Source organism: Neolamprologus multifasciatus, chromosome 14, assembly GCF_963576455.1.
Source record: "Neolamprologus multifasciatus chromosome 14, fNeoMul1.2, whole genome shotgun sequence".
In the NCBI taxonomy this organism is placed as follows: Eukaryota; Metazoa; Chordata; class Actinopteri; order Cichliformes; family Cichlidae; genus Neolamprologus; species Neolamprologus multifasciatus.
Window position 1 is genome coordinate 37,251,547 of NC_140452.1, and position 27,098 is coordinate 37,278,644.

General features: G+C 43.3%; 1 protein-coding gene across 4 annotated transcripts in view; it reads right to left on the reverse strand.

Moving 5' to 3' along the window:
• Positions 1 to 27,098, reverse strand: part of usp32 (ubiquitin specific peptidase 32) — a 75,169-nt gene that overhangs the window by 21,998 nt on the left and 26,073 nt on the right. For 2 of the 4 annotated variants that reach the window (XM_085184473.1, XM_085184470.1), the window contains exons 3-17: positions 23,012 to 23,117; positions 19,504 to 19,622; positions 17,101 to 17,260; positions 9,642 to 9,773; positions 9,378 to 9,485; positions 8,980 to 9,095; positions 6,849 to 6,911; positions 6,442 to 6,525; positions 6,277 to 6,338; positions 6,073 to 6,175; positions 4,451 to 4,637; positions 4,175 to 4,350; positions 3,590 to 3,730; positions 2,535 to 2,700; positions 45 to 199 (exon numbers count right to left, since the gene is read on the reverse strand). In XM_085184473.1, coding sequence (XP_085040599.1) covers positions 45 to 199; positions 2,535 to 2,700; positions 3,590 to 3,730; positions 4,175 to 4,350; positions 4,451 to 4,637; positions 6,073 to 6,175; positions 6,277 to 6,338; positions 6,442 to 6,525; positions 6,849 to 6,911; positions 8,980 to 9,095; positions 9,378 to 9,485; positions 9,642 to 9,773; positions 17,101 to 17,260; positions 19,504 to 19,622; positions 23,012 to 23,117 — 1,878 coding nt within the window. The other 2 variants (XM_085184471.1, XM_085184472.1) reach the window with 2 other exon arrangements.

The following is a 27,098-nucleotide window of genomic DNA, read 5'->3' on the forward strand; positions in this document are numbered from 1 at the left end:
CCAGGGTTAAATAGCGGGATCGTTGTGAGAGATTCGATCCTCACCTCACTGTTGTAGAGCCACAGCCTCATGTCCTCCTCCTTGATGCGGAGCCTTTGCGACAGGTACAGGTGGATGTCCTTAATGGTGCCCATGCGGCTGAAGCAGCCCGTGTAGGCCAGCATCCTCTTCAGAGGAGCGTTGGGGGATGGCACGTTACCTGCTCGAAGAAAGCAACAGTGACGTACCCCAACACGCTCGGACGTAATCATTCATTCACACTAACGTCTGTTCCCATTGGCTCTCACATAATCACTGTTCATCTGTTCACAGACCCAAACAGCCGATCGGTACCAACAGCAGCATGTTGCTGACTGAGGATTAGTTGTAAGAAAGCAGCAAGAAAAGGGCAATCGGTGCAGGTTTGATTGGTCAATCAAATTAAATCAAACACAAACCAGGCAACATTAGTCCTGTTACGATCGAGATTGATTGGAGGGTTTTTTCTTTTCATGTGCACAGCTTTGTAATTAAGCATCCTGTAAACTTGGTGTGATGCTTCACTGCCGCCTACAGCTGTCAGGATGACATCCTGTGGAATATGAGGTATAAATGAGATCTACAGTATATCAGATACGCGACTCCATGCCTAACCAAAGGTCTGAATGCTCAGCAACGACAGCGGCTGCTCAGGTAGCGCGAGTCACGATGGAAGCTAAACCTCAGCTCTGTGAAACCTGTGACCAGAAACTCGATCTGTTGACTTGATTAGTGCTCGGGGTGAGCGCCGAGCATCTCCAATCTGATTACAGCTGAGTGACTACGCACGCCTACGCATTTCGCCTCGTCATCTCGCCGCAGTGTTTACAGGTGTCCATTTATACACTATGCAAGAGAGAATGAACCGCCGAGCTGAAAATCAGGCATCACTTACTGTGTGAGTGGGCGGGTCTATAAATAGAGTCAACCGGGAGCGTTTTAGCTCATATGGCTGAGCAGCCATCTACCTACAGCTCACTCACACCTGCTGTGAGTCCAAGAATCTGGAGAAAGAAACTACTGACGAAGCTAAAAATCAATGTTGCTGCCATGTGTTCATGTCATCCAATAATTAGAAATGAAGGTTGAAGTTCTATCAAACAAAGAAGAATCAGGAAATGAACATCCAGACCCAGTAAGGCTGCTGGCTTTATGGGTTTAAAATGGCACAGAAACTGCTTTGTGGACCGACGAATCAAAACTGGAAGCTTTTTATGGGACATGGACGCTGTGTCCCCCGGACTAAAGGGGGCAGAGAGGGGCCACTGACGGTCAGAGCCCTTCCAGCACAGGTTTCACATCTGACACCATCAGTGCAGAAAGTTACAGTGAAGTTAGAAGCTGCAAGTGCACTGGAACAATGTGCTGCACACTGCATGTATTACCACAGCGTGGCTTCATACTAGTAGAGTGGGGGCCCTAAAACGGCAGTCCAGACCTTTGACCAACTAAAAACACTTCTTAAAATAACTGAAGAGCCCACAGGAGCAGGTGGAGTCGTCTCAGACAAGAAAGAAAACATCACTGCTGTCCTCAGGTCTGTTTACAGGCTGTTGTTGAGGAAGACAGGAAGCTGCGTAGCTGTGAACTCGCCACAGTCTCAGTGTTTTAAACGTGTTCAAAATGAGCTCATAGTTTTCTTAGTTTAAACATCTAAAGCATATAGTTAGGGCTGGACCAGGTGACCCTGAATCCTCCCTTAGTTATGCTGCAATAGATGTAGGCTGCCGGGGGATTCCCATGATGCATTGGGTTTTTCCTTTCCAGTCACCTTTCTCACTCACTATGTATTAACAGACCTCTCTGCATTGAATCGTATCTGTTATTAATCTCTGTCTCTCTTCCACAGCATGTCTTTATCCTGTCTTCCTTCTCTCACCCCAACCAATCACAGCAGATGGCCCCGCCCCTCCCTGAGCCTGGTTCTGCCGGAGGTTTCTTCCTGTTAAAAGGGAGTTTTTCCTTCCCACTGTCGCCAAAGTGCTGCTCATAGGGGGTCATATGATTGTTGGGCTTTTCTCTGTATCTATGAAGCGCCTTGAGGCGACATTTGTTGTGATTTGGCGCTATATAAATAAAATTGAATTGAATTGAATCTGACGTTGTCCACAACACGGATCTGTGAGAAAACCATTGTATTGTGTTACCATAGCAACAGGTTTTCAGCTGACAGGAAGCACCTTTCTTTACGTGGTGATGGATAACGTGTTTGGGGTTTCCCTGAAGTTTCCTGATTTTGGAAACTGTTCTGAAAGTCTCGCAGGGAGACTGAGGTGACGGCGACTGCGATCACGCCGCTCACTGCTCCACCTGCTGAATAACACTACAACGAGCTGTGTAGATGAAAATAAAACGTTTTGATTATTCCAGTGTTAGACTGATCAGCATCCAGAGAATCGCCTGGGTTGGATCAGTCAACTTAAAGGAGATTAACGGAGAGGAGGCGGGGGATGCGGGGTTGCTGAACGAAGCACTGTTCGACGGCTTGCTCTGGTCTTGCTGCAGGCTTACGTTACCTCTTGTGGGGGGTAAATTCGGTGGGAACATTCGCAGGCTGGTCATACCCATATTGACCCAGATGTTGGACTGGGGGGAGCGCGTGGCCGGCTGCTGGCGAAGGAAGAGGAGGTAGCGGGGGAAGAGTTCCAGCTCCGGCTGGCCCGTCTTGCTTTCCAAGATTACCTGCAGGGGAGGGAATTTCAAAGGATCATGAAACATTCTTGTACTAATAATCAACATAAAACAAGAGATATGCAGCACATCTGCACTCTTAACTTTAATCTGAAACCATGTGACTTCTACTCAGCTAAACTGGAGTCCAATAAATGCACGTAATACTAGTAAAGTAGGATATTTACTGAGAGAACATGTTACTGAAGGTCAACAGATGACCTTATGTACATTATAAAGCCCCCTGAGGAAACTGTTGTTGCAATTTGGAGCTTTATAAATAAACCTGAATTTTGACGGCAGTGTGGTAACTCGTGGAAACGTCAGAGGGTGTTGCACCAGCACATCGGTGCTAATGAGGGTGGCTGTAGCTCAGGTGGTAGAGCAGGTCATCTACTGATCGGAAGGTTGGTGGTTCGATCCCTGGCTTCCCCAGTCTGCATGCCAAATATCCTTGGGCAAGATACTAACCCCAAATTGCTCTCCGATGCGTCCATCGGAGTATGAATGTGTGTGTGAATGTTACTTAGAAAGCACTTAGGAAAAATGTGCTTGTGTGAATGGGTGAATGTACAAGTTGTGTACAGCGCTTTGAGTGCTCAGAAAGAGTAGAAAAGCGCTTTATAAGAACCAGTCCATTTAATGACTGTCACAGTCGTGGTTCTCTGTGCATGCTTGGATAAAAGCGACGGAGTACAAAAACACACATTTGCTGTATTTATTTTTATTGAGTTTGTATAGAAAGCAGCTACTTTTTAACTTCCAGTGCACTCAGCAGTGTTGCCTACACACTCGTTTGTTTGGACGCCATGGACGACCTGCTCCAGCCCAGCAGCTGATTGATTGTTCCCAGGCACTGCATCACAGTGAAAGTGAAGTTTACTAGCTTGTGTTCACTCACCGGTCGCGGCAGGCTGAGGTTGGCACCGTACCAGTGGTAGAGCGCCCGCCACACAGGCTCTGGCACCGTCTCAAAGTCTCTACGAGGCAGCAGCTGCAGGGAGCGTTTTAGCCTGCCGCCCTCCATCGTTAACGTGGGCGCCTGCACAGGACACGGGACACACATCAGCATTCGGGGCACAAAGGCGCTGGTCTGACTCTCTGAATTACACATAATAAAAAGAGACAGCACCCTGATGCTACGCACAAGCAGAAATGCTGCGATGATTACAGAAAGATAAGACAAAAGGAAAGAGAGGCACCATCTGGCCCCGCAGATGAGGAGCGACTCCAAAACAAACCGAAAAAGAATCTGGTGCATACGGCTTTGGTTTGTTTACACGTGCTAAAGATTGCAGACGCCCTCACTGTCAAAAGCCAGGACCACATCTGTCTGTTAGACGCACAGCTTTGTAAAACATGATGCAAATCAGGAGGGAACGAGCGGCTTCTCTGAGCTCGCGTGTCAAACATACGCTCCAGCTGAGCTGTGAACGTGATACAGGACGCGTGCTGTAACCTTATTACAGCCATACTGAGTTCTTGCCTTCATGGGGTCAGTGGTGACCAGAGGCTGGTTGTCGATGGCTCCGGGTCTTTGTGCTGCCAGCTGGGAGGGGAGGTGGCCGTTGGCTCCAGAGAAACACTGATTGTTGTTGTCTGAGACGTTGTGCTGACGTGCGAAACAGCTCTCTGTGGCTGAGGCTACCTGTGGGCTCAGTGCTGCAGAGAGGGAGCAGAACAAATACATAAAACAGAAATAACACCCAGGATTTTCATTTTGAGCTACAATCCGTTTCTATAAAGAGACGTGTGGACTGACCAGTTTCTGTAGCCTCTGAGGCACTGGACACGGCATCAGGTGACCTCTCCTCGGTGGGGCTGCCGTGGCCGGACGTGGCCGGTCCTCCCAGTCTGTCAGGGAGGGCAGGCTCGACGGTGGCCGTGGCCATTGGAGTCCTGAGTGAGCTCAGGATGGATGGCTGTTCCACCACGATGCCCTTATGCTCCTGAGGGGAAGACGAGCCAATCGGAAAGATTGTTTACCGTGAAAGCCGCTATCACGTTTGATCTTACTGGCTGATGGTCACTGCTTCTGTCCCAGTGAAGTTACACAAGATGAACGATGAGTCTGATCTACTGACTGGAAGTGCATGAATGGAAACAGAAACTGCCGCAGATGTTTTTAAGTGGGGGAAAATATAAATACATATACCACCCGAGACATAAATAATAAGAGGACAGCTGTCACGCGTGTAACGCCCTGTAGCTAAGCTTTGTAGTGATGTATGAGAGTGAATGAGAGGTGAAGGTGAAAACAAGGCACTCGACTTTAAAAGGCCCCGAATAATCAAATGTATGGAGTAATGAGATTTTGACCAGTTCCTGTTTCTGTGCAGAAAAGGCGACTCAAAGAGCGTCAGCTGAATATTCGATCCTGTGCTGTTCACCGCACAGCATCATGGGACGCTGCCTAACATATGTTAGTGTTGTCAGCTATTAGCAGCTACGCTTTAAGACCTACCATAGAACCAAGTCCGCCAGAACTTATATTATATGTTTACCTGCTGTGGAGCCATTTTTGGGAGCATTTCAAGTTGCTATACATCAATACAACCATTACAGCCTAAATTTTTAATAATATGTCTGCATTAAGTGCATAGTAATTACATAAATTGCAAAAAAGTGCAATAAACTACAAAAAAATTTAAAATCGTTTTTGTTTTTTTAACATATATTTCTAGTTAGAGAAATTTAAGAGGCTTATCCCTCAAAACTGTAAATACAAAAAAGTTGCACAAAATAGTTTCCCACCACAGGAAATTTATTTTGAGTGTCTTCATAGTTTTATTTTTGAAATACACCAATTTTTATACACTACAGGAAAAACTAAAATAAATATTATAATGCAAATTTGCAAAAAAGCAGCATATGCATCAAAATAAACTATTTCCAGCAGTGCAATATGAGTCCTAAGCATCCCAGAAACCACACAGAAAGTCATAAAGTCAAACATAACTTTTAAAAACACCAGTATAGGCTCATGAGGCCCTGATGGGAAAAAACTACTTTTTTCTTTTTTCTGCGAAAATGACGTCACTTCCGGTTTCGGGCAGGTCATGGCGGACATGCGATAGTTCACACTGATGGAGTAGGAAGTGTTACAAACAGCTGATCGGATCGGCAAAGCGTGTTTCTGGAATATTATGTTTTTGTTGCTGCAAGTGCTTTTTATGCAGTTTTTGCAAAGCTATATGTGGAAGGAAACTGTGACCGAGGACAAGCTGATGGCATAAGATGTAAGTACAACTCCTCCGGTTTCATATGCAAAAAAAATTATTGCGCTAGCTCACGTGGTTGCAGAGCTACCGGGATTTAAAAATAGTTATGCAAAATGGAGCGTGCCCGCTCTGACCGGTTTTAAAGGGTTAATACACTACTTACATATTTAACGTAGTCTTTCCACTGCTGCCACCACAGCATAGAGATGAGGAACCAGTTCTGGCCTTGCTGCAGCCCATGTCTGCTCTCCCTCTCTAACCAACCCCTACACACACACACACACACACACACACACACACAGTGGAAAAAATCACAAATCGGACCTTTTAACCAAACAATGACTGGACAGGTGGAGAGGACAGGTACCTGATGATTTGCCCCTCCTCCTCCGGAGTAGCAGGCCTGAGCCCCAGGACTATGTGGCACACCTGAACCGAGATAAAGATGAAAATACACAAGGAACACGAATAAATACTCAACTTCAATGTGAACACGGTGTGAGTTTTAAGACCGTAGCATCTGGGTGCTGACCTGAAAAAGCAGGTTCAGGAACTCGTTGGCCAAAGCGCTCTTTACACTCCAGATCTGGTAGTCCTCGAGGGTCAGGTGACCCAGCTGGTGGAGAGTGAAATAGAACCAAGGCGAACATAATCAGGCACGCAACTCTGAAAATAAACACTGCTGTGACACCTTCGAATAGCTGTGGGTGAGATAAGGTGGCTGAGGACTGCGAGGTCATTGTCAGTGTGCTGAGCAGCAAACACTCACACAGCTGCATGAAAACTGTTTGCTTTTTCTGAATGAGAGCAACGACTTCTTTAAAGCTGCAGACGCTTTAAAAGCCTTAAAAATTAATCATGAATACTAATGAGCATTTATGTATTCAGAGGTTTTGCACAGGACTGTGTACCAACGATGATAACATGGAGCTGTCTTACCTTAGTTGTGTCGTGCATCTTTAGGATGTCTTCTACTATGTCTGACACACTACTCTGCAGCTCCTGCAACAGCAACACAATAGATCAGCACGCAGCAAAACACAGTAAGCACCTCGTCTGCAACCTGGTGACACTCGATGCTCTGATGTCTCAGACTTTAGGTTGGGTGAGCATGGGAGCAGTGGACGGCACCACTTCGTTCATCCTTTGGTAGCTGACTGCGTGTTTGCAGCACGTGAGGCCGGGCATTGTCGTGCACCAGTAAGAACCCACTACACCAGAGCAGGGTCTCTCAGTGGGTCAGTGGAGTTCATGCTGGTACCTGATGGCAGACAGGGTGCCGTTAACTAGCCCGTGAACCTGCTCTCATCTGTGAAAAACAGAAGGTGCCAGTGATGGACAGTGGTGGACCACTAGAGGATGATGGGTTGTTTGGTCAGAGACATTCACACCAGTGCTGGAGGTCATTTTGTAGCTCTGGCAGTGCTTATCTTGTTCCTCCGTGCACAAAGGAGCAGATACCGGTCCTGCTGATTAGGGCTGGGTTTTATAATCGATTTATCGATTAAAATTGATTCTGGCTTGGATAACGTAAAATCGATTCATTAAAATCCTGAATCGATTTTTTAATATAAATTTATTTTGCCAAAAACGCCAGAATCTCAGGTTAAACCTCACAAAATTTCAACAACCACCAAACAGCTAAAACAGTAAATGAGAGCAGGAACACGGATTCTGCACAAAGACACAAACACAAAGCGCGACCCGCGAATCAGAATCAGTGAGATGTGACTTTCTCACAGTCGGGGCTGAAAGCCGACAGCTCGCTGATTCTGATCTGTGGGCGCTTTGTGTTCACGGCCTTTTTGCGCTGATCATAAAGCTGTTCGTTTGATGTCTCTCCAAACAATATTGACCAAACCAGCAGCAAAAGCAGATCCAAACTACGCTTCACATAAACATCGTCATGAACTCACTCTGACTTTTGCTGTTTTGCTTCCACCAGGATAAAAATCACACTTCATGCACAGCTCTCTCTCTCTCTCTCTCTCTCTCTGTCTCTGTTTGTCTGTTTTCTTCATTATTCGCTTGCTTGTTACGCACAAATCTACCGTTGTTTACAGGCTGTCAGCCGCTGGTTTTTTTTTCGTTTTACATACTTCCGAAAAGAAAACCTAATTTCTGCCGTTCAACAGGCTTCTGAACAAATTTAAAGTTTTTAAAATGAAACAAAATGCAAAACGCTGTGTCTGTAATAAAACCGCTGTAACATCAGAGGTGATGTTCATATGTTGATTAACGGTTTTCTTTCGTTTTTGATGTACTGCAGAATATTTCTATAAAATCCCAGAACAGGAAAATCACCTTCATGTTTTTCTGTGTTTTATCTTCAGCTGCTTTGACACAAAGGCTTCTGCTGTGACGCTCACACCTTTGATAACGTCTGGAAAGTGTCAGCTTCCTTTTTATAGATACAAAATTATGTAAATGTACTGATCTGAATTATGATATTTCTGACTGTCAAAATTTCCCAGATTCAAATCGAATCGTGGATCGAATCGATTCGGGACCTTGTGAATCGGAAACGAATTGATTCTAGAAATCAGTGACGATACCCAGCCCTACTGCTGACGGTTAAGGACCTTCCGGAGTCGTGTCCAGCTCTCCTAGAGTAACTGTCGGTCTCCTGGAATCTGCTTCATGTTCTTCAGACTGATCTGAAGCAAACAGCAATCCTTCTGGCAATGGCAAAATATTGATGTGCCATCCTGGAGGAGTTGAACTACCTGTGCAACCTCTGCAGGGTGCAGGTGTCGCCTAATGCTACCAGTAACGCCCCTAACCAAATGCAAAACTAGTGAAAAAAAGCACACGAGGAGGGAGAAACATCAGCTGTTAAACCGATGCGAATGTGAATATTTGCATACGTCTCTTAAACAGATCAGAAAATATTTTGCTATCAGAAAAAGAAAAACCTCTGACTGCTATAATTACGACGCCTGCGCCCAGAGCACAGGTCTGTGCATGAGTCAGGCTCCAGGAGGCAGAAATATGAAAGTTCAATGCTGCGTTCACCCTTGATCGCTCTGCAGGGTTGTGTGCGTGCGTGTGACAGCGTGAGTTTACTTACAGGGAGTACGTCTGTCCGATTGTCCTTCCACACCTCCAGCAAGGCCACCACCATCTCATGAAGCTCATCTCGAGACAGAACCCCATCACGGTCCACATCAAACACTTTAAAGCAAACTGGAAGTGAAAGAGAGCAAAAAGACGTTTATGATGTTGATGAAGCACCACGCCGAAGCATCATGCTGTTCAGTGTACGAGCAGGAAATCCAACACGCTGCCAGTGCAAATGCAATTTCAAGCACCAGTGGAAGTCCTGATGAGAACAGTCCATGACTGTACCGACCAATCGGGACATTTAAACCCTGGATATCAGCTTCAACTGAGAAACGGGCTTGTTATGGGCAGCGGTGGGACTTATGTGGGGTGTCTGTGTGGATGTGAATCCACAGTGAGCCTTACATTTCTGTCTCTCAGCAACAGGCCCCCTGCAGCATGCGGAGAGCCCACAAGAGATCTCTTTAAAGTCGATGTGATTGTCCCGATTTTCATCAAAGGCGTGAAACAAGCCTGAAAAACAAGATCAACAGCAACATTAGGAGCGCTTAAAGCAGATCGTGTTCTCTGCTGAGGTCGTGATTCAAAGCTAAGTGAGAACTTTGGTCTCATTTCTTCATCATTATTGCAAAGCTATGCAGATATGAAACTGAGTAAGTATCGTCTTACCTTCACTCAGTGACGCATGAATAGGAGGAGAGACGAGAGGAATGAAGGTTTCCAAGTCAAAGCGGCCGGTTCTGGACTGAGCTTTCAGCAACCAGTAGCGCTTCTCCAAGTCTATAATGTCCGACTCCTCCACTGCAGCACACAGAGAGGCAGTCAAAGATTCGTCACTGAAGGATCGGACTGCAGGCGAATGTTGTGACATTTGATTCAGCAGTTTCTCCACACTTTCCAAGAATTAGTAACAGCTCAGAAAGTTTTTATGAGACAGGTTTAAAGCCTGTTTGGACTTTCTAAAGTCAACACATTCAACCCAGAGACTCCAACAAGAACAAGATAGCACATATAGATAAAGTGACAATGAGACAAATGCAGAAGAACAAAAAACAAAAACTATATTTCTTCTTGAGACTGGCTCCAGGACGTCCGGTGTGCTAACACAACCGGCTGGGGTCCATCCACCTTTTCTGTGGTGTTTCTGCATCACTAAATGGAAACACGGGGCAGATGATGCCGCTGTGGTACAGAACAGCCAAGGACACGAGAGCCAAACGGTCGTGTCCTGTTAGTCTGTTGCTGAGAACTCAAACAGGTGTGTTAGTCTGCATGCCAAACAAGCTAGCTAGTATCAGCTGACAACTTCACTCCACCCCCTTTTGCTCAAGGTCACTTCAAAACGTCATGTTGGAAGCTGACGGAGCGGTCTGTGTTTTTATTTCAAACAATATCATCCTGGTTACAGTAACAAACACGGTTACTGTCTACGACACTGAGCCACAGAGCCAAAACGAATATGTGTAATTTAAAATGGAATAACAAAGAAACAGTTGAAATACCGCAGATTTGAATTTGACCTGATTTCAATCCAGCACCGTTGATTTGAGATACAATAGAAAGATGAAAGCAAACTGTATTTTAGATCGTGCAGATGAAAGCCGTTTGCAAACATGCACTGCAGACCTGACGTCTCTTTACATGTGAGAAAGCATGAGCATGTCTAATGCAGGCAGATCAGGTGTTAATGCAGCCCAGCGTACGTTAATCGTTATCTTTTTCTTTACAGGTTATTAAGCTTAATCGGATATTTTTACTTAAGATGTGTCGGCTAAAACTTCTAAACTTCAAACCTTCTTCTTGCATCTTCATTACTGATGCACATTTTCCTCACGTCATGCAGCTCTAACTGAATTTTATTACTGTACAAACCGTGCAAATGGAGAAAAATAACACTGTGTACTGAATCATAAATATGGTGCTGGAGGGCAAAGAGGAAAGAAAACACAGGAGCGTGCGATCCATAAGTGATGCTGCTGACAGGTGAGGGAAGAACTTCTGTGGGAGTATGGAGGAGCAACACGACACGAGCACACACTCAGATACTTTATCGAACATCAGCAGAAGAAAGGATCTCCTGGGGAGAACCAGGCTGTCTCCACTGCCTCAGCAGAGCTCGGTCATTATCCTCCACTGAGAAACAGTTGGCCAGCTTCTCCTAGCAGCTCGTTTGGTTATGTTACCGTCTACGTTCACATCTCCTCCATGAGAACAGTCGAAAAGGATGAAGGTCGTTCTGTTTCTGGTTTCTGCAGGAAAATCCTGATTCTTTAAACGGTTTCAATAACTAATACAGAATGAAAGCATTGCAAACTGCTGCAAACAAAACAGTGACAAAAAAGTGTGTGAGAAGAGTGCTGAACACTTTAGTATTTAAAGGGCTGTGTGTGTTTATGGCTTTAAGCACGTTGCTCAGTGAGGCTGAGAAAGAACCAATAAATTGGTCATATTGAGCCTGTTTCATGTCAGCAATGAAAGCTGGCTAAAAGCCGACTTTGTGGTGTCACAACTCTCATCGATTATAACCAGAAATGGGCAGTAACGCGATTACTTTTTTCAAGTAACGAGTAAAGTAAGGGATTACTATTGCAAAAACGGTAATTAGATTACCGTTACTTTCCCGTAGGAACGCTGCGTTACTAAAACCGTGATTTTTTTGCGAGAATGTCTCATGACAGTGACGTAAGCGAGTGCGACGTTCGTGGCAACAGCTGTGTGCAGATCAACAATGGATCATATATCGAGTGCAGAGAGAGTATGAGCGTGCAGCGTTTAAAGCGTGGAAGTACTGACCTTACTTTGAGTTTGATTCCATAAAAAGTGACAAAAACATTAGTGTCCGTTGTGCGTGGGAAGAAAACTTCTTTTTACAGTGAAAAAACCTCTAAACTTCCAAGCAAGCACCGAGTAGCTACGACGTAATGGGAAACTCACAGAGAAACTCGCGGATTCTTCCACTGACCGCTGCACACCTGCACCAGGGTAACCCTCCGCCTACCCCACTCCTGCTTTACAGGTGAAAATAGAGCAACAGGACCGCTAGTCTTTGACTTTATTTATTTTCTGCTGTGTTTTACTTGCATCTATTTGAAAGACTGAGTGTAAACACACAAAAATATTTTATTTTATGTGCTGGAATGTGCAGAAAATAGGTTTAAATGTTAAACTAATTTCTTCCAGTCAGAGAATGTTGCAGATAATTAAATTTTTACTTGATGCATAAAGTTAAAAGATTAAAACTAATAAAACAAGTTTTAAAAAAGAGACTTTTCCATTTGATTACATTTTGTATGATGATTATGCAGAAAAAGTAGAATTGGGCTGAAAGATCTATCACTTTATCACCTATTCAGGGTGTAAATCGTGTTTTTAAAAAGTAACTAAGTAACTAAGTAACTAATTACTTTTGAAAATAAGTAATCAGTAAAGTAACAGGATTACTTTTTTGGGGAAGTAATCAGTAATTAGTTACTGATTACTTTTTTCAAGTAACTTGACCAACACTGATTATAACAGAGCGTTTTGTTAATGTTTAAAGACAGGTCAGGATGTTGTTCTTTCAGGTGTAGCCCAGGTGACGTTTAACCATCCGAAAGTAAGACACACACACACTCTTCCATGAAGTCTCCTTGGGTTCGAACTCTAACCCTTCCCATCATCATCATCATCATTATCATCAGTAAGGTAGGGTTATGTAATGAGCGATGGGAGAATTTGACTCTGGTTGTCACAAAGTGATACGGATCAGACCGATATAGCACATGAAGCTCCGCCCGGGGTACCAACCAGCCTCCTCCTTTAACTTTCTAATCTGCAGCTTAAGCTAACTGGATTCAGCAGCTAGTCGGCTAGCCTGTGGCAGGTAGCCAAAACAATAATAGTTGTCAAACGCAGACGGCCGGCACTTCCTGGTAGAAACTGGACTGTGGATTCTCGGTCAGGTGGGCTGAAAGCTTGTTTTTAGCAGCTACAGGTAACAAACAGGTTGCAGTGATGGGAGGCAGGTGAAGCTGAAGCCCAGACTTCTCTCTGACTGACAGAAGGTTTTTATAACTCTCTGTAGTAAAGACACGGACATCGACTCAGCTCAACAACCTTTCTCACTTCCTGGTTCAGACATTTAAAGTTAAAGGAAACACTGAATACAAACGAATGATTTACACCAGGGACTGTACGGAGGCGGCATGGAGGAAATGAGACAAGCCAGAAATATTACTGAAGGCTCTGATTCAGTCGAGAGGCAAAATGACGGTCTGACTGCTAATCTATAAAACCCACGAGGCTCACTTTGGATCCACTCCTGCACGTCTCCCATCCACCATAGGCTCACTTCTACAAACACTGGCATAGACTCAAAGACACACAAGAGCCATTCTTTGCTGGATTTAACGTCTTTATAATGATGAGGAGCTTCAGTTTAGCAGTCTTCTGAGCATGTGCATTAACTTTTACAGAGCCTGCACTGCTGCTATGCTACATGTGCTACTCAGATGCTGGTAAGCATTAATCTACCAACGAAAAACAAATCCAGGTACTTTTCATTTTAATAACAAAACCGATCTGATGACGGGCCGTTACACTTCGTGGCGCCCTGCAGGTCTGATACCCACCCAGAGGTGCTACTCTGTCCGAGTGGCAGCAGAGATACCATACCATTATCCAGGGAACATCCTTACACGGGTGTTGCCACAGCCAGTACTACGCCATCCAGCCTGGAAGGTTATTTCCAAGGATTTCTACTCAAATAACTCCAAGATAGCATTGCAAGCTAGCACGTTAGCAGCAGATTCACTGTGCTAAGCTCCGCCGCGAGTCACGCTTTATGTTCTCGTTCTGGAAAGAGTCATGAACCGGGGCTGTGTCAGTCACGCTCTCTCTTCATCTCACGCTCACAAATACAGATCAAGAGACGCAAAGGTAAGAGGATAAGCTGGAAGCAGCCAGATTAAAGGCAACCTCAGCTTCTCTGGACAACACAGCTTCTTTGCAGCCATCTGAACTTAACAGACTAAATTTACTTCTTGGTCTTGTGGGAACACTAATCTACAGCAAACAACAGAACATGCTTTTGTTTGACGTGTCAGAAATCACTGCTGTTCGTACGATCGCTCCATCGTTACTCTTACTGTAGCTGTGAAACGCAAAAACTGAGCTGAAAGCCACAAACCAATGTGACACACCCACATGCATCTGTCTGTGTTTGTGGAACAATGTGGATCTAAGGTATAATGAGGTCAGGGAATCATGCGGCATGAAGTTGGCTAAGAAATCGTTTTAGAATAAAGTTTTTAAAACATCAGATTTGTGGAGACGTGTTGACAGAATAAGTGTACTGCTACATCACAGACTTCTTTTAAAGACTTTTTGCAAGCATAGACACACTATCACCTGCTCATGTCAAGCGTAGTCAGCACGTATGCGACGTCCTCAACACAATAACAGTAACAAATCTTTTTCTTTTCTTTTCTTGTCTTAAACTCTTTGTCGTAGAGTAAAAACTTGCTGTTTCTGAGTGACGTAATCATGTTTTTAGACACACTGTGCTGTAGATCAAACGTCTGGTAATAAGGCTTTGTATCTGCAAACCACAGTGTGTTTCTGAACTGTAGGGTATGAAAATGTTTGATTATCAAGCCTTTTTCAGCTCCTTCATTTTACACAAGCAAAGCAAAGTTTCTCTCATCAGGACAATATCTTTAAGGACTCGTGTAATGTCCTGTACTGCACACGCTGCACTATACTAGGTGCCACGATTAGTCGACTAGTCACGATTACGTCGACTATCAAAATCGTCGACGACTGATTTAATAGTCGACGCGTCGTTTGAAGCTTTGTAAGATCACAAAAGACGCAGGAATAAGTAGCAGGATTTAAGAGTGTAATAACGGACTGAAACAGAAGATGGCAGCACTGCATGTACAAGGATGCCAGCTGCCGTTAAACCCCGAAGAAGAAGAAGCAGTGTCCCAGAATTCATAGCGCGGCCCAGCTCAGTTTCCAACAATGGCGGCAGCTAGTTAGTTTTAATATTACTCTTATTATTCTTTCTGGGTCACAAAATAAACGTTTAACATATTTTCAGGCGAGAATGTAGCTGTGTAAACCTCAAATATCTGCTCAGTTTATCAAGACACCACATATTTTCAAAAGCGCTCCGACGTTTTCGGAGACGTCTGTTAGCCACTAGCTCGATAGCTAGCCGGGGGCTAGGCTAACTAGAGCCGTGAGAACACCGGACTCCCGGCTAATCGTTTTCAAACCCACCGCCGTCTTTCGCTACTCAGGTTAAACATGATATATAAGTCACTTAGATAACTTAAAAATGTTGTTTGGCTTTTTTCAGTATTTTATTTGTTCCTGAGTAAATCGGTTTGGCTGAGATTAAAGTTATAGTTTTTACACAGCTGAATAAACATCAAGCAGACAGCTGATTATCAGAAGTGTGAGATGCTCGAGAATTTACTCCGGTGTCCTGTTATATTTTAGATAGCAAGGAGTTTATTAAACTTCACCGAAACAATCTGCAAATTTCATTAAACTTTAATAAACTATCATCTTGTCTTTATTTTTGGTTAGCACATACCTTAAACACTTAAAGCTGTAAGCTAATGATAGTTATATAAGAGCAGATGCTGCTGGTGCAATAAGCTGTAGTTTTACATCCAATGGATGATGATCTGATTAGTCGACTAATCGCAAAAATAATCGGTGACTAGTCGACTATCAAAATAATCCTTTGTGGCAGCCCTACACTATACTACACTTACTGACCCTTAACAGTCTTTCACAAATGAATCAGTAACATCAGGTAGAAATAAAACCACCCATTCAAATACTTTTGTTACATAAAAGCTGGCTGTCAGCATGTGAAGACACACTCGACAGCATCAACACTCATGTTCTCTGGTTCAGACTTTGACAAGAACTCACAATTCATACGAAGGAGTGATGGAGTCACGAAGCTGGAAGACGACATGAAATAAGAATCAGGGTCAGTGGGTTTAAAAACAGCACGTTTTAAGTGTAATGCTGTCGGAGCTGGAACGCATGCTGGGAGATGTTTGTGGTGTTTCCTGAGACGTTTGCTCTCCGAGACCGAGGACGGAGGTGCAGGAAGAGGAAGATGGAAACGGGAAAATGTCCGTTTCACTCACGACGATATGGCAGAACATCACATCCCTGAAACATTTCACTTTTAGTTTCACTTTTTTTACATCCCACTGAGATTCAAAACCTCTTTTTTAAGGGAGACCTGGCCGAAACAGGCAGCAGCAAGTATCTCACAGTTACAAATATTACACAATTAAACACAGGCAACAACAACAACACACACAAACAAAATGTAATTAAAATGACAAGCAGTCTCATTGAAACAGGCGTGGAATTGGCCTCAAGGATTCTGAGTTTTAATTTTTCAGTGGTTCTGCAGCTCGGTCCAAGCCGAGGGTTCAGTTCGTGCAAACAGAGCAGAAAGCAACAAGACGAAGAGAATAACCACCAGCACGTTTCGCTGCTTCGGAACAAATATTTACAAATAATCAAATGTTCTGCCTTCACATGCAACAGGCTCCTCCCAGCAGCCTGTGTTTACTGGTGTATGTCATCACCTTTTAGCAAGAAACCTCCACATCTTGGTAGCAGCTGCTGCTCGTACTAATGCAAACTTTATACCAACTTGTGGTTCTTGGTAGCGTCAGGAACACCATCACCACAAACTGCATTCCCACCACTCAGAGGAGTTTGATGCTCTCTTTTCCCCCTTACAGACACTACTCTTCAAACCAGCTCTAACCTTTTTTTTAATTGTTTTATTTATTAATCCTCCCCTCAGCTTTAACAAGCCATCAATTTTCTTGGAGTAGTTTCACATTAAAAGCGTTCTAAGTTATTCTCTGTGGAGCAACATTGGTTAGTACGGCCTTGTGCATTGCAGAGTTTCAGCCAGTATAATGTGAGCCTGGGGGCAGGCAGGTCAGGATTTCGAGGCAGGTTCTTGTAGTGACTAAAAATGCTGAATAATCATCCAGACTGATTCCAATCAAATGAACACCTGAGCGTCTCAAGTGTGAAGTAAACACACAACATTCAGGCGCACTGCTGCAGGACGCTGTTTTAGGGGTGGCCTTACGGTGTGTGACGCCCGCTAGGGTCTGGTAGAAAGTGGGCGTGTCGCTGTCATCCGTCAGCGTGACGCACACTCCTCCCGACAGCAGCCATCTGGACAAAGTGAAGGCTTCCTTGTCCTGCAGGAGCCAGTTCCTGAAGCGATCGTAGTTGACCTTGTCTCCCTGCACAAACACAAAGGCAAAATGAATCAGCCGTCGCCAAAACACCCGATCGCCAGCCGTGTGGCGAGTCCATCCTCGTTTGCCCCGTCGCTACGGACTCATTAGCTATCGTTATTTATCAGTCAGAGTGTTTTGGGGTTTAGGGCTTTTAAATTTAAACTAACAAATTACAAAGTCTGACAAATCGAATCATTCAGTCGTGACGAGAAGCACCGACTTCTGCTTCTTGAACGTCTTTTTCCCCCAACAGAAGTTTACTGACATTTTAAAGACGGCAGCTCATCGAAATGAGTGACAAGTGCCGGGGCAGGACTGCAGAAAGTAGCCAAGGACGAGGGCGCAAACATAGATAAGGGAAATACACTTTGCTTCACATCGAGGTGGAAGCTCTATTCAGTTGACAGATGTCAGTTTCATGCTGCAAACATCAAACAGAGAACGACGGACGAGGCTCTAATATCAGAAACCTGATGAATCGTAACGACCCCGATGAATGCAAATGTTCCCTTGTGCACAAACTTAGAGCTACTGTAGGAACGGCCTCATGCCCACCTGGACTACCAGTGGCTGAGGCAGCAGGTAATGCAGCCGTCCCTTAAACATGTCATATGTCACAATGGCTTTGCCTACATCTGAACTCTGTATGTGTGCTTCGGTCAGCGAGATGAGCCGAGCTGCAACATAGAAGGACTTTAAATTATTTTGATACTTCAGTGATAAATAATGTTAACAGCTGCACATAAACTGTGCAACCACATTACGGACATGTGTGGACGTTAGCCTACATGCTGGTGCTAGCACTGCTAATGATAACTCATTGTGAAATCATTGAGTGATATTTATTGTGCTCCAAGACGGCTCTTAAATACACGTGCACTATTTTCAGTTGAACCTTAGGTTTGGCTTCTTTTGATGTTTTAAAACTCTTTACGGCAGCGGTCCCCAAGCGGTCGCCACGGATCAGTTTACGTCCGACAATATTTTCACGGACCGGCCTTAAAGGTGTCGCTGATAAATACAACCAAATAAAACCAGTGCTGGTGTCGTGCCAAAGTAGGTTTCCCGTGTGCTGGGAGCACGCAGGAAGTACTGATGTTTTCATTTTGTGAAAAAGTGAAAAATTAGTATCGTTCAGTTTGAGGGTTACAACAGAAAATTAGATATTTATTGCTCACGGGGTATCAGATGGGATTATTTTAATAAACCATTAACATTTCGGCTGATAACGATTTTTATTCTCCTGTAACTTTACTATATAAAGAGCTAAATCCTCCAAAGTTTCAGGAGTAATGCATCACAATAAGAAGTGTTTGTGAACTAAAAATCAGCAATGTGGGAGACTGTTAGTCCGTGATTTACACAGGGGGAACAAATCGTGGCAGGATCAGCCTGATGTTATTTGTATCCCACTGTAACTTTGTTGTATAAAGAGCAAACATCTCAAAAATGTCAGGAGTAGTTAGTCATTATAAGAAGTGTTTGTAAACTAAAAATCAACAATGTGGGATCCTGTTTGTCCGTGATTTGGACAGTTCAGCGTGTGCTCCTGACGCAGGGGAAACTAATTCAGTCGGAGATACCTAGTTTGGCACGACACCGGCACCAAACAAAAAGGAAGATTTATTCATAACACACAGGAAAAGATGCAGAGAAACCAAGTTTAGGATAAAAACGATAAAAGAAAAACGCTGAAAGCCGATCTAAACCCTGAAAACCATGAATTTCTCCCCCGGAGCCTCAACTCTTGTGGCCCAGTACCAAACGACTTTTTTGTTTCTCCTGCACACAAACATATCCGACTCTGTTTAACCCATAAATAAGCATCTAAACAAATGAAACAATCAGTCTTGGACATGGATTTGGTTAGTGGTGATTTCAGAAGTGAACATGTAATTGCAGAAGGATAATAATGGACATAAACACCATCGTTTATAGTGTTGTGTTTCTAGAGATGTTTGCATGCTATAAAGGAGGTGGGAGTGGGGAGGTTTGCATGCTTTCAGGTGGTATTTTAATAACCAGCACAATGACTCGCTGATAAGCCAAACTTTGTATTATCACAGCGAGGAGGCTCCCTGTGCGCTCCTAGTAACAATGGCTCTTTTATTAGCATGTGACTGAAACCTCTGCAACGATCAAGCGCTCTACGATAGAAGCTGAGGAGTCATTAGTCTGCAGCTCACTTGCATGAGTGCATGAGTTAATAGATTAATGCTGTGCAGTCTTTTGCAGCGTTCGCTCACCTCGCCGAAGGATTCCTTCAGGGAGGCCGGGACTTCTCCATCCAGGACCTGCAGAACTGCTTCTATATCTTCCCTGGCAGCATATCCCCCCAGATCACTGGCAAACAGGCTGAAGAGGTCTGTGCACACAAACACACGAAGAAGAAAGCTCAGCTTTATCACAGGAACGCAGGCGTCCAGCACACAGCAGCAACGAGCTGATAAAAGTCGCAATGTCAATAATGTCCTGATGGATTTGAATGCCTGCAACATGTGAGATACAACTGCCAGAAGAAGCCAAATGAACCAAAAGCATGAAAAACAAAAAGAAATGAAACGTTTCAATCACTGTGGTCTCTAAACAGTCGCTCATTCAGCTTGTAGCCTATCCTACAAAGAAATCAACGAGATGTCTCACACAGTTCGGAGAGTTTCCGGCCCGTGTGTGCTTGGACAGTGTGAGGTGAGCGAGCTTTTCTGAAGCTGTATATGTAGAAATACCTTCTAAAAATCATGTTCTGCAGTAAAACAGAACCACTCACCAGCTTTCATCAGTCCACTGACAAGGTCAGGATAGATTTAGCAATAACATTTCAATGTTTTGTTCCCAGATTAAATTCAAGTGTTTTGCTGCAGTTTCCGACTTCGCTGACTCACTTTTTCTTAGTTTTCAGTCACGTGAGCGACTCGCCACCTTGTCGGGCAAAACATCGCTCCATCATGACGGACAGCAGTGGACGGTCAGTAGTACCGCAAGACTAAAGTTTTGTTTTTATCTCGAGCCAAGACAACGTTCATCTCTTCATGGAGGGGAAACAAAGATATGAAGAGAAACCGTGATTTTTGGGGACTTGTGACCCGCTGCCAGGATGAAAGCTGGATGGGTAAATAACACCACCGTGTGGGAGGCGAAGAACAAGAGACTTCACTGTTAAAGCAAAGATAACTGCTACAGCTAGCTTAAAGTACCACGTGTAAATCTAACATTTGGTTGACTTGGACATTTACAGCGTAGGGCCAGGAAGTATGAGGAGCATTCATTTGTCACGTGTCAGAGTATTTGTCCAGTGTCGGCTAAACCATTCCTGCAGTTTCAATGAGCCGCCACTGACAGCTAGGGCTGCCACAAACGATTATTTTTGCTATTAGTTGACTAATCAGATCATCATCCATTGGACATAAACTATCATTAGCTTACAGCTTTAAGTGTTTAAGGTATGTGCTAACTAAAAATAAAGACAAGATGATAGTTTATTAAATTTTAATGAAATTTGCAGATTGTTTCAGTGAAGTTTAATAAACTCCTTGTTATCTAAAATATAACAGGACACCGGAGTAAATTCTTGAGCATCTCACACTTCTGATAATCAGCTGTCTGCTTGACGTTTATTCAGCTGTGTAAAAACTATAACTTTAATCTCAGCCAAACAGATTTAATCAGGAACAAATAAAATACTGAAAAAAGCCAAACAATAACATTTTTAAGTTATCTAAGTGACTTATATATCATGTTTAACCTGAGTAGCGAAAGACGGCGGTGGGTTTGAAAACGATCTGCCCGGAGTCCGGTGTTCTCACGGCTCTAGTTAGCCTAGTCCCCGGCTAGCTATCGAGCTAGTGGCTAACAGACGTCTCCGAAAACGTCGGAGCGCTTTTGAAAATATGTGGTGTCTTGATAAACTGAGCAGATATTTGAGGTTTACACAGCTACATTCTCGCCTGAAAATATGTTAAACATTTATTTTGTGACCCAGAAAGAATAATAAGAGTAATATTAAAACTAACTAGCTGCCGCCATTGTTGGAAACTGAGCTGGGCCGCGCTATGAATTCTGGGACACAGCTTCTTCTTCTTCGGGGTTTAACGGCAGCTGGCATCCTTGTACATGCAGTGCTGCCATCTTCTGTTTCAGTCCGTTATTACACTCTTAAATCCTACTACTTATTCCTGCGGCTTTTGTGATCTTACAAAGCTTCAAACGACGCGTCGACTATTAAATCAGTCGTCGACGATTTTGATAGTCGACGTAATCGTGACTAGTCGACTAATCGTGGCAGCCCTACTGACAGCCTGGTTGCCGTGGAGAAAGATTTGGCCTGTAAGGCGGGGTAGGCGTAGGTGTGTTCACAGGTTGGTGCCATATGCCACGCCCTTCTGGAAGCGGTAAATAAATGCTGATTTCTGGATCTGAGAGCCAAAATGCCAGATTGGTGCTGTGCCGAGTTAAATCTGAAGACATTTAGAGGACAGCTGGAGGACCACAGCACTGTTTTGTCTTCCAGGTGTACGTGTCCCAGTAGTGATGTGACAACTATGAATACTGCATCTTTTCTCTTTGATCACAGTGTATGTATATATATGCATGTAAACTTTTATTATAAAGCCCCAAATCTGTTTCGTTTATGTTAATTTCATCCTTCGTTTGCTTTTGTCACGTTCAACATATGTTGCCTATACATAACTCGACGGATGCCAACATTCGATTGGATTTTGTTCCAAGTAACCACTTAACATGGAACAAAGAATGGAGACAGATATTATAAAGGACTAAACCACAGGTTAAATGAGTGATTGCAGAATTATTGACCCAGGAGACTAGCTTCTTAAAGTTTAGAGATATAAGATTGATAGTGGGGAAAAAATAGCTGTGGAACAAGTCGTCTCATTATTTGTTTTATTAGCTTCTAAAATACAACAAAGAACAGTTTGATGACCTCAACAAAAATCTACATAATTGTTCATCTTTCAGTATGAAAGCAAACATCCAAGACAGCACCGGACAAGGCTTAGGATAAATGTCTGAGTCAAAGCCCAGAGGGAACAAATCCAGGAGTCAGGAGTCTGTCAGGTGTTAACAAGGGTCAGCTGCTAATTAGTTCTTCACATTTTTAAACAGTACCTTCAAAACACGAGGCCTGTTAATACCTGTGCCAGAGCTCAGCCTCAGAAACAGCAACAGCTAGCATTTAGTTCAGCTAAAGCTAGCTCGAACCAGCCTGATGCTGATTATTTGGTGGAGGAGATATCACCGATTGCAACTCGCTATGAAAAGAGGTCAAGTGAAAACACTTAAAGGTAAATATATATGACAGGAAATACAGCATCCGCATGTTTAACCATGACACCCCGTCTACATGCAAAGAGGGTTCGTTTTAGCAATTTAGAAATACTTTACTTTTCATAGTAGGTAATGATGTAATAAATTACTTTAATGACAGTAAGTATGTTTATCCAACTGTGGCAGTAGCCATGGCAACCCCTGATCACTCCATGACTACAACTAAACTGCATTAGCTTAAAGCTATTATTATTATTATTATTATTATTATTATTATTATTATTATTATTATTATTATTATTATTATTATCATTATTATTATTAAGCTACATTATATCTCATAAAAAACAATTTTTAAAACTACTTTTATTCCGTTTTGTTTTTTTAAAGCGAGACAAGAGAGAGGGAGATGAAACCAACATCTCATGTCCTAAACAGATACTTCCCACCTCCTCACGTAGAGTAACTTACACTTTGCCTTCTCCTCATCACGTCCTCTGGTCAGCAGCACCAAACCCACGATCAGATTGTTAAAGTGCAGCCCTTTGGCAGAGCCTCCGAACGAGGTGTAGATCACCTAAAACACACACATAATGGTAACGTTAAACATGAGCTGCTCCACCGTCTGTAACACGATCGAGACGTCAGCCCATCCAAACACCGCAGTGACAAAAGCTGCCAAAGAAGAGTTTTGACCAACATTATCAGGTTTCACCGACAACTGAGAAAAAACAAAACCATTTGAAGTTTGTCAGTCAAAAATATAACAAATGTAACATTTAACATAACAGCTTGGATGCAGTAATGTAGGTGACATGATTCTGGAATACTACAAGACCTACAGTAGGATGTCAGTAAAAGGAAAGCTGACAGGAGGAAAGTGCTTCCTGTGCTGGACTTACAATTCATTTTCAGTTCAGTTTCTCAGAAGTAGCCCTGGACTGGTTTCTGTGGAACTGTGAGAGAAAATCACCCAAAACAAAAATAGAGAAATGTGCTCCTCATCTTTAAAACTGTATCAGCTCATGTTACGGAGGCGCTGCTGTCACTAAGCTAAAGGACACGCTGATGGTTTGCATAACATGACTCTGCAGTCAGGAGCTGATGAAGCACGTCCATGCCAGCAGGTCACACAGAGTACAGAAGTCACACTGTGTCAGAGGATGCAAATTCCTGAATCCAACACTTTCACCGTCATCTGCCGCCCTTCATCGCACACTGCTGCTTAACTATCTTCTTCATTTACACCTGCATTTATTTATTTATATTAGAAAGTGACAGAAACTAAAAATACTGATGCATTCACTGATCCATGTATAAACTGTAAGTCAGGTTTGTATTCACTGCCAAAAAGCTGGCAAATAGTATTTATTGAATACACACACGCACAGTGGCTTTATGAAGAGAAACGTGATCAATTTCAGTAAACGCACATTTGTGGGAAAACAAAATTAAAGGGGAAGTCCGCCGATCTACATGCAAAAGGTCAACCGTCACAGAAAGCACATTTCACCTGTGAGTGTCTTTAGTGGTTCTCAGGAACATTGGTGAGGTCATAATTCTGACGATGTGACGAGTCCACGAACAACAAACTGGACAAAATGTGTTAAAGTTGGACAAAGAGCAGAGCTGATGAAAACACAGGTCGGAGTGTTTTTTAACTCAAACTATGAAACGGAGAATTCGTGTCCACGAAGCTCAGAGCCAAGTTGAGTCGTCAGGTTGCAGAGTAAACCTCTACAAGAGCAGATTAGTTTTTATTCTTGTTAAAGCTGTAAATATTGTAGAAAAAATGTCTTACAAAAAATTATTTTGTTACTCTTTAAATATCACCACACGCATAGTTTCACACAAGAAACTGACTGTGGAGTCCCCAGAGACTGTGGGGAAGTCCTCGACGCAGCCAACTAAAGCACGCTTAACTCGTCTGCCTCTCCTCCCACTCCCACCTCCCAAACAGTGATCGGCTCAAACCTTGTTGTTATATTACATGTGGAAGGTGTAATGGTATTTGTGTTCATCCTGAAGCATTTGGTAGTTCACTATGAGACCTTCTTGCTACAGCACGCTGTGAGCAACAATAACTCCTTGTACTTATACATTAACTATCAGGGTTTATCAGCACATGTGTGCCTGAGGAACAAAACACCAGTTAATAACTGTTCATCCTACTGAGATAACACTGAGTGAAAACAAACACAAAACAACCGGTCGCAGCAGATGGCCCCGCCCCTCCCTGAGCCTGGTTCTGCCGGAGGTTTCTTCCTGTTAAAAGGGAGTTTTTCCTTCCCACTGTCGCCAAAGTGCTGCTCATAGGGGGTCATATGATTGTTGGGTTTTTCTCTGTATCTATGAAGCGCCTTGAGGCGACTTTTGTTGTGATTTGGCGCTATATAAATAAAATTGAATTGAATTGAATTGAATTGAACAAAACATCAAGCCAACGTGTGATTTATCCAGTACATAAAATCTCTGGATACTTGACCACGAATGATCGTCAGCACCGTCATTATTAGGGTTTTAATGATCGATTTATCGATTAAAATCGATTCTGACTTGGATAACGTGATATCGATTCATTAAAATCCTGAATCGATTTTTTTATATAAATTTATTTTGCCCGAAACACCAGAATCTCAGGTTAAACCTCACAAAATTTCAACAACCACCAAACAGCTAAAACAGTAAATGAGAGCAGGAACACGGATTCTGCACAAAGACACAAACACAAAGCGTGAACCCGCCGACGGATCAGAATCAGTGAGATGTGACTTTCTCACCGATGGCACAGACACGGTCGGGGCTGAAAGCCGACAGCTTCTGATGTTTTGGCGGGTCGAGCTTTGTGTTTACGTCGTTTTTTCACTGATTCTAAAGCTGTTAGTTTGATCTCTCTCCAAACAACATTGACCGAACCAGCAGCAAAAGAAGATCCAAACTACGCTTCACATAAACATCGTCATGAAATCACTCTGACTTTTCCTGTTTTGCTTCCACCAGGATAAAATCACACTTCATGCACAGCTCTCTCTCTCTCTCTCTCTCTCGAACAGTTTCCCATCTAAAAATCTGTTTTCTTCATTATTCGCTTGCTTGTTACGCAAAAGTCTCCAGCTGTTTACAGGCTGTCAGCCGCTGTTTTTTCCTTTTACTTGCTTCCAAAAAGAAAACCTAATTTCTGCCGTTCAACACTGAACAAATTTAAACTTTTTAAAAGTATACAAAATGCAAAATGCTGTGTCTGTAATAAAACCGCTGTAACTTCAGAGGTGATGCTCATGTGTTGATGGTTTTCTTTCGTTTTTGATCTACTGCAGAATATTTTTATAAAATCCCAGAACAGGAAAACCACCTTCATGTTTTTCTGTTTTATCTTCAGCTGCTTTGACACAAAGGCCTCTGCTGTGATGCTCACACCTTTGATAACGTCTGGAAAGTGTCAGCTTCCTTCTTATAGATAGAAAAATATGTAAATGTACTGATCTGAATTATAATATTTCTGACTGTCTGAGGCAAAATTTCCCAGATTTAAATCAAACTGAATCAAATCAAATTGAATCGATTTGGGATCTTGTGAATCGGAATCAAATCGATTCTAGAAATCAGTGACGATACTCAGCCCGAGTCATTATACACTTATGATAAAACACCAGATAGTCTGAGCACTGAACAGTGCGTGTTCCTTGGGTCGGGCTTTCTTTGAACTACCAGACTGTGCAGTAGCCACGGCTATATTTGAAGACACCAGCAGCAACCTTACATCTGGACTGCTGTCACCGCAGTAACTGCTGCCATGGTGACAAAGGAGAAGAAGGAGGGAGATGACACGTGCTGTAGTGAAGACATGCAAGCAGTGTGTTTAATAAGCAGCAGATGGAGTGGGGGGTGCACGATGACTAACACTGGCCTTTCTAATGCACTGTGGAGACAAGGTAGGTGTTATTGTATGCTCAAGGAACCGGCAGAGCAGCGAGCCTTAACTGAATCATGCACTTTTTTGTTTGCCATTGTAGTGTTTTCCATAATGTGAAATACAAATGTACAGCGTATGCATAGCAGATATGCACAATCCAGCCACAACACGTGGTTACATTTTTATGAAGCAACTGCAGCTACAGAAGAAAGAAGTTGGACATGACAGAGGAAACGCACATCTGCTGTCACCTCGCAACTAAGACTGGGACTGATGGACAGCAGGGGACATATGCTCTGGAACAGTCAGAGCAGCATGATTTATGACATAATGTGAGGAAAATACATTCCTATTACACTGATTTTAAATGATTGTGAACTTTAAATGGTTGTGCCCACACAACGTGCGTGACACGGCACAGAAAACACAGGAGAAGAAAAAGTGACAGGCAGGTGTGAATTATGTCAGAGCACCTTTATCAGCAGTTCATGTCAGGATCATCACTCCATCGTAAAGTTGAAATACAAACAGAGCAAGGACAACAAACTTGAATCACAACCTTGTTTTTCTTTTTTCTTAATTACATAAACAATCATGTGCAGAGCGGTGAGGGTGAAACTAAAGAAACCCTGCTGTCAGAATATT